This window comes from Sorex araneus, chromosome X, assembly GCF_027595985.1.
Source record: "Sorex araneus isolate mSorAra2 chromosome X, mSorAra2.pri, whole genome shotgun sequence".
Lineage (NCBI taxonomy): Eukaryota > Metazoa > Chordata > Mammalia > Eulipotyphla > Soricidae > Sorex > Sorex araneus.
Window position 1 is genome coordinate 359,724,053 of NC_073313.1, and position 17,457 is coordinate 359,741,509.

A 17,457-nucleotide genomic window follows, 5' to 3' on the forward strand; every position below is an offset into this window, starting at 1 on the left:
CCCGGGATTCAGGGGAGGGTCCCACCTGGGGCCGCTCTGCCTGCTGGCAGCCCCTGACTAGTGCTCTGCATGGGGCAAATGTTCCTCCTGCCCCTCAGTTCCCCATCTCCATGGAAACCACCATTACTGGGGTGAAGTACCGGCCCCTGGAAGGGAGGCCTCTGCTGAGAGCTGGTTGTCATGACAACGTCCCCCCTTCCTGTCATTCTCTCTCCCCTGGCTTCTCCTGGTGGGGGGGGCTCAGCCAGCATGACCAGGAAAACCCCTATTTCCTGCCATGGGTGACACGCTCTCGAGAACCCCTCGGCCCGGCTGCCATTCCCCTCCCTAAGGCTTCAGCCATCGGCGCCCCAAGAACCCCAAGTTCACCAGGGCTTAAGGATCAGGATGACTGCAGGGAGTTTTGTTTTTTTATAAACAGATGGTTGGGCGGAGGCTCAGGGCAGTGAAGGGAATCTAGGAAACCTCCCCACGGGGGGACGGGTACTAGTCAGGCGGGGGACGTGAGCAACCCTGGCGGTCCCCGTCACAAACTGAGGCCCACGGGAGACTGCGTGTGTCAAGGGTGAGGGCTGGAGAGGCACAGCAGGTAGGGCGCCTGCCTTGCACACCCTGACCCAGGCTCCATCCCCAGCACCAACTATGGTCTCATGAGCCCCACCAGGAGTGATCCCTGAGCACAGCCGGGGGGGTGCCCCTCACCCCCCCCCAAAAAAAAGATGGTCAAGGGAAGGTAGAGGGAAACAAGGTAGAGGAGGGGCAGGTGAAGGACTTGCAGAGATGCAAGAAGTACAGAGGAGAGGAGGAGGAGGGGTAGGAGAGGCAGGAGGGACAGGGAAAGGAGGAGCAGTGGGTGCAGGGGAGAGGAAAGAAAAGGGAGCAGGGGAGGAGATGCAGGGGAGGGGAGAGATGCAGGGAGGGTAGAAGGGGCAGGGGAGGGCAGAGAGGGGAGGGCAGAGGGGTCAGGGGAGGAGATGCAGGTCCCGGAGCCGTTCATGTCCAGGGCCTCCCTCAGGCCCCCTTCAGGAGGGTCCATGCCCTTCTCAGCTCCAGGTTGGCATCTGAAAACATGGGATGTTTTCAGCAGTCTCAGCAGACAGGGGTGGGGGTGGGGCAGGGGCAGCTCAGGGGCTGGACAGCGGCTTCCCAGGGTGTCAGGGTTGAGACCACCAGGCCGGATGACTCCGGCGAGGAGGGAAGCCCCCCTCAACTGCAGAGTGCTGGTCTGCTGGGACAGGGTGGGGGGGTGCGGGGGGCGGCCTCCTGAGACACAGGTGCAGGCTCCACACCTGGGGGGCCCCGGGTCCTGTTACAGCCTGGCCGGGAGCCCCACGACAGAGCCCACAGTCCTCACTCAGGACAGATGCAGTTACCGGGAGGGATGCGGGGGCACATGGGGGGGCGGAGTCAAGGAGGGCGGGCGGGCAGGTTCGGGAATTTCTCTGAAGGGGGCATGTGGGAGCCCAGGGGGTGGGGGCCCACAGGAGTGGCCCTCAGAGTCACATCTTACCCCGCGCCCTCCTCTCCCAGTGCTGCTGTGACCCAACCCCACACTCAGCCCTGCCTCAGTCTACCCCAGCGCTGCGCCTCCTTCCCTCAGCTCAGGGCCCCTCCACGGGGGACCTCCCCACACACGCTGGCTCCAACTCCATCTTCACCCCACCCGGCTGTCCGGCGTGCAAGACCCCACCTCCCAGGAGACCCATCGGGGTCTGCAGCGTGTTCCCCAACTCCTCCCACCCCTCTTCAAGAAAATCAAAAGGAGCGAGGCGTGGGGTTTTGTCAGGAGGCGCGTAGGGGGGTGGGCGGGGTGGGGGGAATTTCCACCCGTGGAGAACTTGACTATCTCAGTTCTCTGGAACTTGGCGTCCCCATCAGAGTGAGGCGCAAACGTGCACACACGTGCACATCCACACACATGTACATGTGCACACACATGCACGCACACTTGAGACAGACCTGCAGAGACCCTCAGACTGCTCGCAGGCTGCCCCCCTGTCATTTGGCTGTGGGAACCCAACCCCGGGGCTGGATTCACGCCGGACCTGGAAGGGGCCTCCAGAAGGCACCAAGGAAACCCCCTCCGCCTGAGCTCTGGGAGTGGCCTTCCCACCCCTCCCCCACCCGCCCCCAGGCTCGGGGGACAAAGGGCAGGGCACCAGGGACCACCATTCAGATGCACGCCTGCAGACCCTCTCGGGTTTCAGGGCCCAGGCACCCAGGACCGCCTACTGTTCCACCCCAAGGAAGCGGCTGAAGGGACCCACACCTTCCCCGGGCTAACCAAGGTGCTTGCCTTGGGGCGAGAGGGCTGGCACAGCGGGAGGGCATTTGCCTGGCAAGCAGCGACCCCGGTTCAGCCCAGCATCCCAGCGACCTCTGAGCACAGCCTGGTGGGGCCCAAATCCAAAAAATAAACAACGAAATAAATCTGCAGGAAACCTCATGGCGCTGGAGACTCCAGACCCCTGCCCCAGGGGCTGTTCTGGCCAGCAGCCCTCCGACCCCCTGAGTACCCATCCCCCACTGGCCCTCTTGGGCACTCCAATCCACTCTTCCTGGGTCCCCGCATTTCCCCTCCCCCACCCCAGGTTGGCCGGGCTGAGGGTCGACAGCTGGAAGCACCCGGCTGGCTGGGGCGGGAGCTCTCCCTGGGCAGGGATGGGGCTGGGCAGGAGGAGAGGCCGTGGGTGTGCCCCTGCCTCCTGAAGACGCTGCCTATGGGGGCGGGAGCCCGGGTCACGACAGGGGGCTCCGGGAGCAGCCTTGGAGCCAAACATCTCACTGAGACTTTATGCGCCAAGGGGCGATCAGACCTCGGTCCAGCACCCCGAGCTCCCATCATGAAATGTTAGACTCTCGGGGCCCTCCGTCCAGTCTCGTTCTGTCCTATTGCAAAGCAGGAGAAAGACCCCACGGCAAATCCAGGCTGGGGCGAGCAGGGCCCAGAAGCCAGGCCTCCGGAACCTCACCCCAACAACCAAACACAAGACCCGGAAAGCAGCAACCCAGGGGCAGGGAGGGTCCTGCCTCCGGGCGGTGACTGGGAGTGGCCGGTCCGGAGGGCTGAAAAGGACCTGGCACAGCCGCGACAGGCGGAGGCCAGGGCTGGAAACTGGAAGGTGTCCCGAACTGGGGCCTGGCGGTGGAGCTGGGCTCCGGGTCTGCCCGCGGGAACTCGGATCTGTAGAACCCAGGGCGCTCAGATCCCCAGAGCTGGACCAGGATCAGGGGAGTTTCTACGGTAAGCGCGCGGATCCTTCCGTCTGCCTCGCGATTGGTCTCGCGCCCGCTAAGTCCCGCCTCCACCTCCTCGAGCCTCTGCGGCGATTGGCTGCTGGGCAAACGACCGCCCGCCCACCCTCCCTCCCTGCCTCTTGCGAATTTCTCCCCCCACAAAAAAGTGGTGGTGGGGAAGCTGAGGGGTTCCGGGAACTATTGACACAGTACCAAACATTCCACCCACGGGGCGAGGGGAGGCAGAAAGCGGGGAGTTGTCCACGCGGTCAATTTCCCAGCCCCTGCACAGGGTCAAGCCCAGGGATTCACACTAACGGCTGGGGGCCACAGAGGGGGACAAGGCACCTTAGATGTTGGGCTAAAGGTGCACCCAAAGGCATGGCTGCCTGGCCCAGCAATGGAAGGGGCGGGGGCAGGGGCGCTGCAGGAGCTCAGGTTTGCATTCACGTGCAGTGCTTGAGCGAATGGTGTGTGCAGGTAAGAACACCCCAAATCTGGGGCTCACATCCTCTGCAGGTAACTTGGCTTCCCTCCTTAAGAGTTCGACTTGTATCCGCCATATCTCAGGCCCGCTGGCTCAAACCCAGGAGATCACAGTTAATTCAGTCCCCAAGCCCGCCTCACAAGCTCAGCCACTGCTTATTAAAGGGCCCGTCCTCCGCGGGAGGGGCGGGCGCTGTGGACACGAGGCCGGAAGCACAGCCGGTTTAAGCCTGCAGGCTGGGCAAGCAGGAGGAAGCAACATTTGCTGGGTTCCCCGACGCTGCAGCACAAATGGCCAATAAACATATGAAAAGATGTTCAACCTCACTTATCATCTGGGAAATGCCAATTACAATCATAACAAGACGGTGCTTTTCCACCCATTAGATTAGCAAAATATTGACGCTGGCAAAGGCGGGGAGTCTCCTCGTACCCTGTTTACAGGAGCAGAAATTGGCTCTGCCCTTTTTTGGAGGGCAATTTGGCAGCTCTTGTAAAATGCAAACGACACCATCGCTGCCACCAGCATTTCTGTTTCTAAGGTGCCGATCACGGAGAAACACAGATGCACCAAGCGGCTCAGGGAGCGGCTGCGGCGCCCATGCAGTGAACTGCAGCAAACAACAGAAACGCCCACCAGCCAGGGAGCCCGAGGAGGAATCGCGGAACAGGGCAGCCATAAGGCAGAAAGCGGCGGAGATGACGTGGCTAGACTGCTGGCTGCGTTGCAAGTGAAAACCCAAGCTGTAAAATGAAGCAACACCGTGGTTCCATTTATATAAATAAGGAAAAGGATGTGTGTGTGGGGGGGGGCAGCAAAGAGCAACAATACAGGAATACAGTGTCTAATACTTATGTAATTGTGATCCCTGTCATAAATCAGGGCGTGTGGGGCCAGGGGAGAGAGCATGGCGGGTACAGCTCTTGCCTCACACGTGGCCAAGCAGGGTAGCCTGATCAGCGCCGCACAGGGTCCCTCCAGCACCACCCCAGTAATGCCAGAGCCCAGAGTCAGGTGAGCCCCGAGGACTGCTCGGTGTGGTACAAAACCAAAACAACTTAAAAAAAAAAAGGGGGGGCTGGATGATAGTATACTGTGGGTATGTGGGTAGGGCATTTGTCTTGCACAGAGAAGATCCAGGTCCCCTGCACCCCGCATGTCTCCTGAGCACTGCCAAATGTGGCCCCAAATCCAAACAAGTATATATATATGTACTTGTGACATATATATGTATATATATACATATATATATACATACATATATGTGTGTGTGTGTCACCCCTCCATATATATATATATATATATATGTCACTGTCACTGTCATCCCGTTGCTCATCGATTTGTTCGAGGGGGCACCAGTAACGTCTCTCATTGAGAGACTTATTGTTACTGTTTTGTCATATCCAATACGCACGGGTAGCTTGCCTGGCTCTGCCGCGCGGGCTCGATACTCTCAGTAGCTTGCCGGGCTCTCCGAGAGGGGCGGAGGAATTGAACTTGGGTCGGCCACGTGAAAGGCAAACGCCCAACCACTGTGCTATTGCTCCAGCCCTATATATTTTTTTCTTTTTCGGTCACATCCGGCAATGCACAGGGGTTACTCCTGGCTCTGCACTCAGGAATTACTCTTGACGGTGCTCAGGGGAACATATGGGATGCTGGGGATCGAACCCGGGTCGGCCATATGCAAGGCAAATGCCCTACCCGCTGTGCTATTGCTCCAGCCCCAACAAGTATATATATATATTCTTTTTTTTTTTCTTTTTGAGTCACACCGGGTGATGCACAAGGGTTACTCCTGGCTTTGCACTCAGGAATTACTCCTGGCAGTGCTCAGGGGACCATATGGGATGCTGGGGATTGAACCCGGGTCAGCCGCGTGCAAGGCAAACGCCCTACCCGCTGTGCTATCGCCCCATAAGTATATATTTTTTAATGAAGGGATAGAGATAGCTCAAACGACTGAAGTTCCCAGTCTGCACGAGGGAAGTAGCGCTCTTAGTGGTCCCCAAGCCAAGATAAAACGAGAGATGGAGGTCCTGTTTCTATGCTGGCCCCACGCGAGACGCAGGCACTCCACTGTGAAGGCCGGCACGTCTGCACGCGGAGCTCTTCACTCGCTGAATAAGCCTTTACCCACCTCCCAGACGCCAGCCCCGGAAGCACAGGAGTCCGGGCTGCAGGCCTTGGACCAGCTCAGGGAGGACAGTGCAAATTACAGTGAGCCGCTGCTTCCCAGAAGACACTCAGGAGAGCACAGTACCCCGAAGGACACCCTTGTGGGGGGACCTCAGTTTGGTGAGGTTAAGTGATGCCACAGGCCTCACACCCTGTAAGTGAAAGCAGTGGCCTCGGGGGAACCCAGCCAGCAGCCCGGGATAGCTGGCTCACAGCTGATTGGTTTCCAGCACTGTCCATCTGCGGTTGCCTGGAAGGACGCCCCGGTACCCCCTTTCTGGCTGGGGCCGAGGGGACCCGCTAGCTGGCAGAGCAGATCAGGCCTTGCTCCCTCCCCGAGAGCCAGCTGGAGCAGCCAGGAGCAACGGGCCCGCATCCCCACCACAGCCAGGGACTTGGAAGCCAGAAGGGCCATCTGGGCCCTCAGCTAGGACCCTGCTGGCCTGGTGCTGGTGCCACCAAGAAAGCACAGTGGCCGGCCCTTCAGCCCCAAAGCCCGCCCCAGGTCCCTTCTGTTGTCAGCGTTATCGGAGTCACTGAGGCCTTACGGGGGAAAGGCTCCCTACGCCCTCACCCCTGCTGTGCCCTCCCCCCTCCATATCCTACCCCTCACTTGAGTCCTCACCCCTACTCTGTTCCCTCACCCCTGCTGTGCCCTCCCCCCCATACCCTCATCCCTGCCTGTGCTCTCACTCCTCCCATACCCTTACCCCTCACCCCTCCCATACCCTTACCCCTCACCTGAGTCCTCAACCCCTTCCTCTGTTCCCTCACCCCTCCCGTGCCCTCTCCCTCCCCTGCCCTCATCCCTGCTGTGCCCTTCCCCCCACACCCTCATCCCTGCCTGTGCTCTCACCTCTCCCATACCCTCATCTTCCCCTCACCCCTCCAGTGTCCTCCCCCTCCCCCCCTCCCTGGCCCTCTGCTCCTCCTCTCTGCCTCCCTCCACCACCCCCCTCCTCGGCCTCCATCCTTTCCTTCTGTCCTCTGCCCCTCCCCTGTGTCCCCTACTATGCCCTCCCCACCCCCTTGCAGCTCTCAGCCCTACCCGCCTCCCCCCCCACAGCCTGTGCTGGCTCTGCCGAGCCAATGGTGGTTTCCCTGATGTGAAGACTTGGGGTTCCTGCCTACACCTGCCAACTACACCCCGTAACTAAGGGCATGGGCCCTCACAGTGTTCGTCCAGGATCTGAGCCCCCTGAAGAAGGTTCCAAATTCACCAGCCTCCTGACTGAAGACCAACAGGTCTTCTGTGAGCCCAGGCAAGGCTGGGTGTGAAGCGGGGGGACCCAACTAACAGGAAAGATAAGCCTATGACACATAAGAGGGGGCTAAATATGGCCAGCAGGAAGGGGTGTAGGGGTGCAGTAAGGAAAGAAACAAGGGCCAGAGAAATCCCAGGGTGCTTCCTGGAGGCAGAGGCAGTGGTAGGGGCAGCTTGCGGCCTCAACCCTGAAGACTGTGTGGGGCCCCAACTGTGGGAAGGGGGAGGGAGGGGGAGGAGGCGGGAAGGAGCGGCCTTCCTGACCGAAGGGGCCGGCCCAGAGGGGCTGTGGGGCCTCCTGGGGAAGCGTTGTCCTGGAGAGAACTGCAGTGGGGGGGAAGGCTGCTTCTGAAGCTTGAGGAACAGCTGGAGGAGGCGCGGGAGAGGGAGAGAGAAGCACGCGGAGCACTGCGGGGCCAGTGGCGGGGTCCGGTCAGCATGAAGCCCACTTCAGCCCTTAAACGGGAAGGGCTGGAGAGTTAGTCCAGGGGTTAGAGGACTCGGCTCTACACATGGTCCCCGAGCACCACCAGGAGAGACCCTGGAACACAGAGCCCAGAAAATAATGAGCAGCTGAGTGACAAGGTGAAGGGAAGGCGAGAAGGGCAAACCCTCTGGCCACAGGGAGCGGGGAGGAGGCAAGGGGCCCCTTCCTCACCCACTTCTCCCAGCATCACTCGCTCTGTAATGGGCTGCGTCTTTTTTTTCTTTTTTTTTTTGGTTACACCCGGCGATGCACGAGGATTATTCCTGGCTCTTCACTCAGGAATTACCCCTGGCGGTGCTCAGGGGACCATATGGGATGCTGGGAATCGAACCCGGGTCGGCCGCGTGCAAGGCAAACGCCCTACCCGCTGTGCTATCACTCCAGCCCCTGGGCTGTGTCTTTTTGTGTGTGTCGGGGGCGGGCACGGGGGTCACACCCGACGCAGTGCTCAGGGCTTACTGCTGCTCTGTGCTCAGGGATCACTCCCGGTTGGACCAGAAATCCAAGCCGGGTCAGATGCGCGCAAGACAAGCGCCCTGTCCGCTGTCTTCTCTCTCTGCCCCGACTGCATCTTCTCTGGGGGGTCTTTAGACAATCCGGGGAAGGGGTTGTGCCAGGTGAACAGGAAGTAAAAAAGAAGACCCCATTCAGCATCGGGGTGGCTGCCAGTGGTTGTGGCTCAGATGGATGGGGAGCAGGGGGCTGTGTGTGTGTGTGTGTGTGTGTGTGTGTGTGTGTGTGTGTGTGTGTGTTTACAGAGTCCTTGAGGCATGAGGACCAAAGAAGGGGCTGGGGGTCCCCCCACAACAAGGCATGGCGCCCTCAGACCCGCCCTGTGCCTGCTCACCGTCCCAGCCACCCCCAGGCCCCTCCTCGAGTTCCCCTCCCTGAGAAGGCCACGGCTTGGACAAGCAACCCGGGCACCAGGATTCACCTCGCTGCTCTGCCCGAGATTCTAGTTCCGCCTCCTGAGCCACAGCCCCGTGGGGTGAGTGCCTGAGCAGCCGCGGAGACAGGTGCAGCGCACCGTCCACCCTGGGGAGAGGCCGCAGGCGCTCTGCGTGTCCGCCTGGGCAGGCGAGGCCGCGGGCACTCTGCAAGGCTTGGGCGCTCTGCGTGTCCGCCCTGGGCAAGTGAGGCCGCGGGCACTCTGCAAGGCTTGGGTGAGGCTGTGGGCACTCTGCGAGGCCCTGGGCACTCTGCATGTCTGCCCTGGGCAAGCGAGGCTCTGGGCGCTCTGCATGTCCACCCTGGGCAGGCGAGGCCGCGGGCACTCTGCGAGGCCCTGGGCACTCTGCATGTCCACCCTGGGCAGGCGAGGCCACGGGCCTTTGTGTCTTGGGAGCGGCCTGCGGCCTCCCTCCGGGGATCTGAGGGGATCTGGACGGCAGGAGCCGGGAGCTCGGCGGTTGGGGCCGGCCTGAATGCTCAGAAGTGACAGGGCTGGGGAGTGGCAGACAGGGGACAGGGACTCCTCTCGGGAGACACGGCTGGAGGAGGCGGACGAAGCCTGGGAGGCAGCGTGGAGGGAAACGGGCAAAGGCCTCAGCACGAAGGCCACAACGAGCCTCTGTGACAATCCCCGAGGGGGGCCCCCAAGCCGAAGGTGGGGGGATGCTAGCGGTGGGGCCCGAATCCTGCTGCACCCGCCCCCCGCAGAACCCACGAGGGGAGGACACAGGGTTGGGGGCTGAGCCCTGCCCCAGCCCGGTCACGGGATCTGAGGACATCTTCTGCTGGTGGATCGGGCTACACTCGGCAGTGCTCAGGGGCCCCAGCGGGGCTGGAGGTGAGTGATGTCCCTCTCGGTGTCCCTCATTACCGCAGTCCCTGCAGGGAAGCCGGCCTGTCTGTGGGCCCACGGCCCCAGTCACGCGCCCCTCACACCCTTCCATTCACAGCCTGTGGGTTTCTGCCAGTGCCCACCGGGTCCCGGGCCGGCGGGGGGCGGGGAAGCAGGGAACGAAGGCTCCCAGGAAAGCGTGTGATGCTGGGATGGGTCCACAGGGGTTCGCAGACCCGCTCTGGGTCTCTGGATACTGTCACAGAGTCTCATCGTTGCGTGACCTTTGCCTTGTCTGGGGCCACACCCGGCGGTGCTCAGAGATCCTGTGGCACTAACGCAGCACCCCAGCAGGCTCGGGAGACCCTGCTGGGTGCCGAAGACCAACCCGACCAAACCCGGGTAAGCGCCCTACCCACTATGCAATCTCTCTGGCCCCAAGTTTTTTAACCTTAGTCAAAACATTTAAGCCAAGTAGATGCGTCATCTCAACTACCCCTGAGAATCCGTGAAAGACCCTCCTTCTCTGATTTGGGCTTGGGGACCACACCCAGCAGTGCTCAGGAATAACTCCCAGCTCTGCACTGGGGGATCAGCCCTGGAGGGGCTCGGGGGACCTGGTGCCCGACCCCCAGTGCAGTCTGTCCGGCCCTTCCCTCACCCTCTCAGGGCCTGAAGTTTGCTTTATCGGGACGCGGCCCTGGCTCCGGCCTCCCGCAAACCCTAGTGCTCCCAGGGCTCCGCTCCCCCCCTCTGTGGGGCCCAGGCACCAGGACCCCGGGACTTTGCATCTGCTGCCCCCCAGTCTCCCTCTTCACCACTCTGCCGCCCAATGCAGGGCTCTCCTCTCCGTGCCCACGTCTTCAGAGTCCCCCCAAGACCCCCCCACCATGCAACCAGCCACTGGCCAAGACCCACGACCCCGCTCACCTCCCAGCCCCCTTGGACCCATGATGCTCTGCCCAGAACCTTCTCCCGGACCCCACTCCACACCACCACGCCCATCAGCTCCCAACTGAAAAGCCCTCTCCCCCAGGAATCTCCTGGCCACCCCCCGGCATGCTCGATAGATTCCGACCCGCCTGTTTCTGACACCCCCGTCAGGTCTCGAAGGAGGCAAAGCCCAGGACCCTACCTGGTCCCGGGCAGGAGCTCACAAAGCGTTTGTGGCCAGATGGAAAGAGGGGCTCCGGTGACTGAAGAGAGAGCGGGGGTGGGGGGTGGGGGGGCTGAGGCTGGGGCTCTCACCTCCCGTTTCCAGCGCGCCAGCCACTCGTCCCGCTTGCGTTTGCTGATGTAGTAGGGGTCCCCCGCCTGGAAGGTGAGCCTCGGCATGGGCCGCTGGCGCAGGCTGGACTCCCAGCCCAGGCCCCCCCGCAGCCGGCCCCGGGAGCCCTAGGACAGAGAGACACAGGCATTAGCACCCCACCGTGGGCGTGGGGGTCCTTCCCCCGCCCTCCCTGGGGAGACAGGGCGGCACGCACCCTGGCTCTGACCCCTGACCAGAAAACAGGGGAAGAAAGACCATCAGGGCCAGCGGGCAGCAGAGGGGCCCATGGGCATCAACTGTGAGGGGTGGCGCCCCCTCCTGGTGGGCGGCCAGCTAGCTGCCTTGGGGAGGGACGAGATGGGGGGGGACAGACTCCCAAGGTCCACTCAGGGTCCCACACACCGAGCGGGGAGTGTGGGGTGAGGAAAGCACTTGCCTCCGTTTTCATGGGCTCGATGGTGGTCTCCTTCTGCTCTTTGCCTGTGGAGAGGGAAGAACAAAGGCACTGTCGGCAGGCTGACTGAGGGAGAGGCCAGCGGCACCCCCGTGGGTCTGGGGTCCCTGGCAGGGTGGGGTCCTCCCACCCTTCAGGTGGTCAGTGGCCCAAGGCTCAGGCCAGGCGCAGAGACAGACTGAGCAGCCAGGACACTCAAGCAAGAGAAGGTTCCAGAAGGGGCCAGAGTGCTAGTATAGCAGGCAGGGTAGTTGCCTTGCAGTATGGCCAACCCAGGTTCAATCCCTAGTACCCCATACGGCCCCCCGAATACCACTAGGCATGAGCCCTGAACGCAGAGCCAGGAGTAACTCCTGAGCATCACAGGGTCTGACCCCCAAAACTACAATAACAACAAAAAAGGTTCTAGAAGATTCCCACATCGCTCCTCACGGTCCCTTGCTAGAGGAGGTGTCGGACTGCTCCACCTCCCTGGCCTGCCTGGCCAGGAGGTTTCGCTGCTGTTCGTGGGGTCCAGCAAGGATGCTCTGGGGAGGGGGGTTGCCATGGGGACACGTGGAGTGAGGCTGGGGCAGTTTGCTCCCGGGGAAGGCAGAGATGCTGGCTGCAGCTGGTCTGCGCGCAGACGGCTCACAGCGGCCCTGCCCCCCCACACCTGCCAGGTATCCCACCTGTGCCCCTGTGCCCCGTCACCTCTCCTCGGCTTTCCCAAGGAACCAAGGCCCGAAGCCGTGCCAGGCTCATCGGAGATGGCAGACACGCAGTGCCTGGGGCTGGGCTTGGCATAATGCAGGAGCTCAATAAACGTTTCCTGTACCTCAGCTGGGCTTCTAGCTCCTGCCCAGGCACGTGCTCCTGAGGGCTGGCATCCCCGCAGGCAGCTCCCTCCCCTCCCCCAGCCCTCCCAGCCCTGCAGGGGGGAAGCCACAGGCTTCAGAGACCCAGAACCTCCACCTTCCTGCTCCTCCCTGGGGGGGTCTCACCTCTGCAATGTCCACCCCAGGCTGTAACCTCCCCCAGACTGCACCTCTCCCCCTGAAGGTCAGGGGGTCTATGACCCCCATTTCACCTGGGCTCCCCGCGGCCCATGGCTGGAGTGAGCCCAGAGCTTAAGCCCAGGCAGGAAGGTCACTGGGGCTGGTGCCCGCAGCTGGAGGGCGGGGGAGGGGAGAAAAGCCCAGAGCGGAAAAAACAGCCCCCACTGTGTCTCCCGCTGCGAGCGGAAGCCAGCCGGCCGGAGGGCTCAACCTACCCCCCACCCCCGGGGCAAGGTTCCCCTAGGGCTCACCTGCCCCTCGCTCCCCTGAAGCCCTGGGGCAGAGGTGGGGGCAGGGTGGATCGGGGCTCCAGGACCCCCGCCAGCCCTGGGGGAGGGGAGGCAGGGCCAGCGAGAGCAGGGATGCTGGGAGGGGCTTCATGACTGCCTGCAGGGTACAGTTCAGGTGCCGCAGGGGAGAAAGCCAGTGTGTGTATGTGCATGGTGTGAACGTGAGTGGGGGGGTTGCACGGTGTGTGCTGTGGGTGCATGATGCGAATGTGAGTGCATGTGTGTGTGGAGGTATGTGAGGGGGTGCATGGGGTGTGTGGGTGCATGTAGAGGTGCATGTGTTGGGGTGTGAACTGCAGGGTGTGTATGGGGGCATGTGTATGTGTGGGGGGATGTGTGGAGGTGTGTGATGGGGTGTGTGGGTGCATGTGGAGGTGTGTGATGGGGTGTGTGTATGAGGTCCAGGGTGTGTATGGAGATGTGTGTGTGTGAGTGCATGTGCAGGGATGGGGGGGTGTGCCTATGGGGAGCGCGTGTGGGAGTGTGTAGGTGCATGACTGTGCATGTGTGTTCACACATGTGTGGGTGCATGTGGGCGGATGCCTGTGTGCAGTCTCAGGAAGGCCTCACTGAAGCCTCTCCTTGCTCTTCTCTCAGCACCCCCTGCTCAGCTCTCGGACTTTCTGCTCCGGTCTCAGACCCCCCCCACACACGCTACTACCTGCCCAGAGGGGGCTGGGGTGGAGACGGGTATTGTGGGGGGCCTTTGAAATGTTAAGTGCTGGAAACTGCGGTGTTTCCTGTGTGGGACCTGACTTCTTCAGACTGAAGGTCGATGGGGCGGGAAGGAGATGCAGCGAGCCTGGGCCAGGGCCGGAAGTTCTGACAGCAGGGAAACTGAGGCTGGGGGAACTGTATGACTTAAGTCCAAGGTCAGGTCCCAGACGTTGCACCGCTGTGCCGTTCTCCCACTGGCCCCTGCTCTCCCAGGCGTAAGGAATCTTCACCCAGTTTCCAATGGCCTCTGGAATTCTCTCCCCGCCAGCCGCTGCGCCAGCTGGTCTGGGTGATGAGCACAGCGCCAGGTGTACACTCTGCACACACGCACACGCGTGTACTCTGCACACGCACACACGTGCACTCTGCACACACGCACTCACATGCACGCAGCACACGCACACAGTGCACTCTGCACACACGCACACGCGTGTACTCTGCACATGCACATGCGTGCACTCTCCACACACGCACACGCGTGTACTCTGCACATGCACATGCGTGCACTCTCCACACACGCACGCGCGTGCACTCTGCAGCCTGTGGGAGCAAGCCTCTACCCATCAGGGGACCACCCCCAATTCCCTTTCAAATGAACCCCAATCCCCTGCAGGGCCAGGCTGAGGACGGGCTGCCGGTGCTCCGTCTTAGAGCAGTGCTCACCCCGCCTGCTCCCTGCCGGTGACACCTCGGCACCTCAACCTCCCGTGGAAGAATCAGTGAAAGACTTGGGGCAGTGGGCTGCTCCCCCTCTCCCGTGTGAGAGAAGTGGGGTTCTCTGTCTCCCACAGACGGGGGCTCGGTCGGGCCCATTCTCCATCCCTGACTTCCGGATGCCACTGCTGGACCGTGGTACCGAGCAGTGTTCGGGGACACAGTGGCCACACACCCTGGTCCCTGCCCTGCCAGGATGCCACGGGAGGGGGATCTGTTAGCTATCGCCCACTGCTCCCCATCTTTTCCCTGAGGGGCAGGCAGGATGTGGTGCTCCTGCATTGGTCCTGCTCAGGAACCAGTGCCAGGGTCACCCACGAGAAATGGGGGACCATGAGAAAGTCACCTTCCCGAGGAGACCCTTCACCTCCGTCTACCGGGAACCCCAAGCTGAGTCCGGGTTGTGGGAGGCCAGGGCCGAGCCTCCAGCCCGCGGCTGCCCTCCTACGGGTGATGCCTGGCCAGTCCCAGCACCCAGATGACTCCCGGGGGGCCCCCAGGGGCACCACTGGATGCTTTCACATCCTCACTTTCTGGAAGGCCGGGGAGGAGCCTGCCTCGTGCGGCTGCTGGATGCTCAGCACCCAGATTCCAGGAAGTGTACCCCCAAACCCGTGCGTCCAGAAACAGGAGTCGCTCCAGGCCCCCGGTGTCCCCGCCTGGCCCAGCCCGGCCTCTCTCTGCTGCCACCTCCTGGCCAAGCCACCTGCCTCCCCCAGGCCTGCCCAAAGCCCCATCCCGACCCCCGGGGAGCTGCCCCCTACACAAAGCACAGGGCAGCGTCCACAGGTGGAGAGGGGGCGCTCTGTGGTCCCTGCCCTCCCGCTGCCTCCACTCCAGACTCTGCAGTCGTTGCTCCAAGGGCCTTTACGTGGCCCTGGCTCCCCCCACACCCAGGACCGTTCCTTGCAGGACTGGGTGCAATCAACAGGTGGAGGCGGCCGGTTCGGGGCTGCCTGCTGCCCCCGCTGACCAGGAGGCGGGGAGACTGTGAAGGCCACAGCAGGGGCCCTGGATGCTGTGGTCATCCCACTTCTGGGGGCTTCATGCACACCTCTGAGTGACTGAGGGAGGAAACTGAGGCTGGCGCTGGGGCTCCACCCCACGTCCCAGGATGGGGGGCCTGCACCCAGGCCCCCCTCTCGCACATCTGAGCATGACCCCGGGAGGCTGGGGTGAGGGCGCAGACCCCTTGCAGAGCAGCTGCTGCCGCCAAAGGCGGTCCCACGGATCCAGGTGGGACATATATACTCACAGGACTCACTCCGCCTCACTCTCTCGCCGTAAAGCGGGGGAGAGGAGCCTCCTGAAAGAGCGGATCGGAGGCAGCACATAAAAATAGTGACTGCAAAGCACTCAAGGAAGCCGCCTCGTAAATATTCCTGGAGGAGATGCCCGGCAGGCAGGCAGGCTGGAAGCCCCACCGAGGGGGAGGGGCTGCAGGCGGGGAAGGCGGCGGTGCCCGCGCCCAGCCCACCGCTCCGAAGGAGCCCGGGTGAGATTAAAATGCACATATGCATAACAACCTGGCAGGGCCCCGGGAGGATCCAAAGTGCTAATGTCTGAGCCAGCGCTGGGTAAACTGTGAAGCCAGGACAAATGCTAGGAGTCCTCATTACTAACATGTTTACAGCTCCCTTGGCCCCGCAATCTCTGGCTTAACCTGAAAGAGAAAAGTGGGCAGCGTGCCAGGGCTCCGGGGCGAGGCCAAGCCGCCCCCGAGGAAGAGGCCTGGGCGGGCCACCTCACCTGCCCCACCCCCACCGGCTGGCACTGCCTGCAGTGGGGCCACCAATGGGGCTGGGCTCGGGGCCACAGTCCTGGAAGGATAACTGGACATTTCATGCCCTCCCGCTCTCTTTCCGGGGGAAGGCGGAGTGGACACAAAGGCTAACGAGCAGCCCGTGGCCGGGGCTCATCGCGTCATCGTGGAGCCTAGCAGGCCCCTGTCTCGCTGGGTTTGCTGTGTGTGTGTGTGTGTGTGTGTGTGTGTGTGTGTGTGTGTGTGTGTGTGTGTGTGTGTGTGTGTGTGTGTGTGTGTGTTTTAACATGAGAAGCCAAGACTCCAGATTTTGATGTCAAATTTCTCGATTTTTAAAAGCTGGCAAACTAACTTTTCAGAAATGTTTAAAACATGCTGTGGGCCAAATGGAACACGTGGGCAGGCGCGCCACTGGGCACCCGGCCCTGGCACTGCCAGCCTCCGTGGGCCCGTGCCCTGCCGGGCCTCCAGGGAGGCGGGAGGCCCCGTCTTTACCCCCTCGGGGAACCCTGGCAAACCCCGGAGAGGTGCCAGGCGCCAGCGACTCACCCTCCTCGGCGGCGGCGCCCCGGCCGTCCTTGGGGGTGCAGCAGCCGTTCTCCACCGCTCTGGACGCTTCGGGCGGGGTCTCCGCGGCCCCCTCTCCCTCGGCGGGGGCCCCGCCCTTCTGCCCCGCGGCGGGGCTCCCCTCCTCGGGCTGGGGTTCGCTCCGCTTCTCCAAGTCCCCATTGGGTAACAGCTCTGCGGGGCCGGAGTCCTGGGCCATGGACGGGGACTTGGAGGCCACGGCCGCGTCCTTGGGCGCCTCGCTGCTCTCCACCTGCCAGGAGGGAGAGAGGCCCCCAGTGCCCGTGAGAGCTGCGCCCGCCCGCGCCTCCGGGGTGGGGGAGGGGCTGGGTCGAGGTCCCCCCGGGACCTCAGGAAAATCCCACTGCCCAGACCCGGGGCACGCACGCACGCACGCACACGCACACGCACGCACACGCATGCACGCTCCAGGGCACACGGGCCGACTTCCTGAAGTCCAGGCCCCGCTGGCCAGGATTCCTCCCCGCCCACACCCCCCCCCATGGCGGGCCTCAACTCCCCTCCCCTCTCCCCACACGCCTTCCAAGATCTGTCTGCAGCCCCTTTCCGACTTCAGGCTTTTTTCCACTCTGGAGAAGCACATGTTTTCTCCTGTGAACGTGTCTGTCTGTCTGTCTGTCTCTCTCTTATTTTTTTTTTCCGTTAAAAAAAAAAAAAGCAGCAACACTCTAGGGTCGCAGAGCAGGTCCAGCAGGTAAAGGGCTGGCCTTGCACGAGTGCAGCCCTGGGCTCTATCCTTGGCACCACACACGTTCCATCAGTCCCGTCCCCCCCAAGACTATGGGGAGCGGGGAGCTGGCTCCTGAGCTGCGCGCAGGCCCCCAGGCTCCAGCCCCAGTCTCCCGAGCTCCACCCGGGTAGCGCCCAGCCGTGGAGACTCCCCCAGCACCCCCAGAAGAAGGAAGACCCCCTCGTCTCAGAAGAGTACCCAGGGGGCTGGAGTGATAGCATAGTGGGTAGGGCGTTTGCCTTGCACGCAGCCGACCCGGGTTCAAATCCCAGCATCCCATATGGTCCCCCAAGGCCCGCCAGGGGTGATTCCTGAGTGCAGAGCCAGGAGTAAGCCCTGTGCATCGCCGGGTGTGACCCAAAAACCAAAAAAAAAAAGAAGAGTAGCCAGGGCTGGCTGACCTCGGTAGTTGGGGCTCCCACCATCCCCATCCACTACCCTTCCCCCTTGGTCACTATA

At 62.4% G+C, this 17,457-nt stretch overlaps 1 protein-coding gene across 1 annotated transcript in view; it reads right to left on the reverse strand.

The window, feature by feature from the left end:
• The window catches only part of DNMT3A (DNA methyltransferase 3 alpha), a 97,406-nt gene that overhangs the window by 26,901 nt on the left and 53,048 nt on the right, over positions 1–17,457 (reverse strand). The window contains exons 4-6 of the mRNA XM_055123559.1: positions 16,230–16,500; positions 11,143–11,186; positions 10,685–10,831 (exon numbers count right to left, since the gene is read on the reverse strand). Coding sequence (XP_054979534.1) covers positions 10,685–10,831; positions 11,143–11,186; positions 16,230–16,500 — 462 coding nt within the window. The remainder of the gene's footprint in view (positions 1–10,684; positions 10,832–11,142; positions 11,187–16,229; positions 16,501–17,457) is intronic.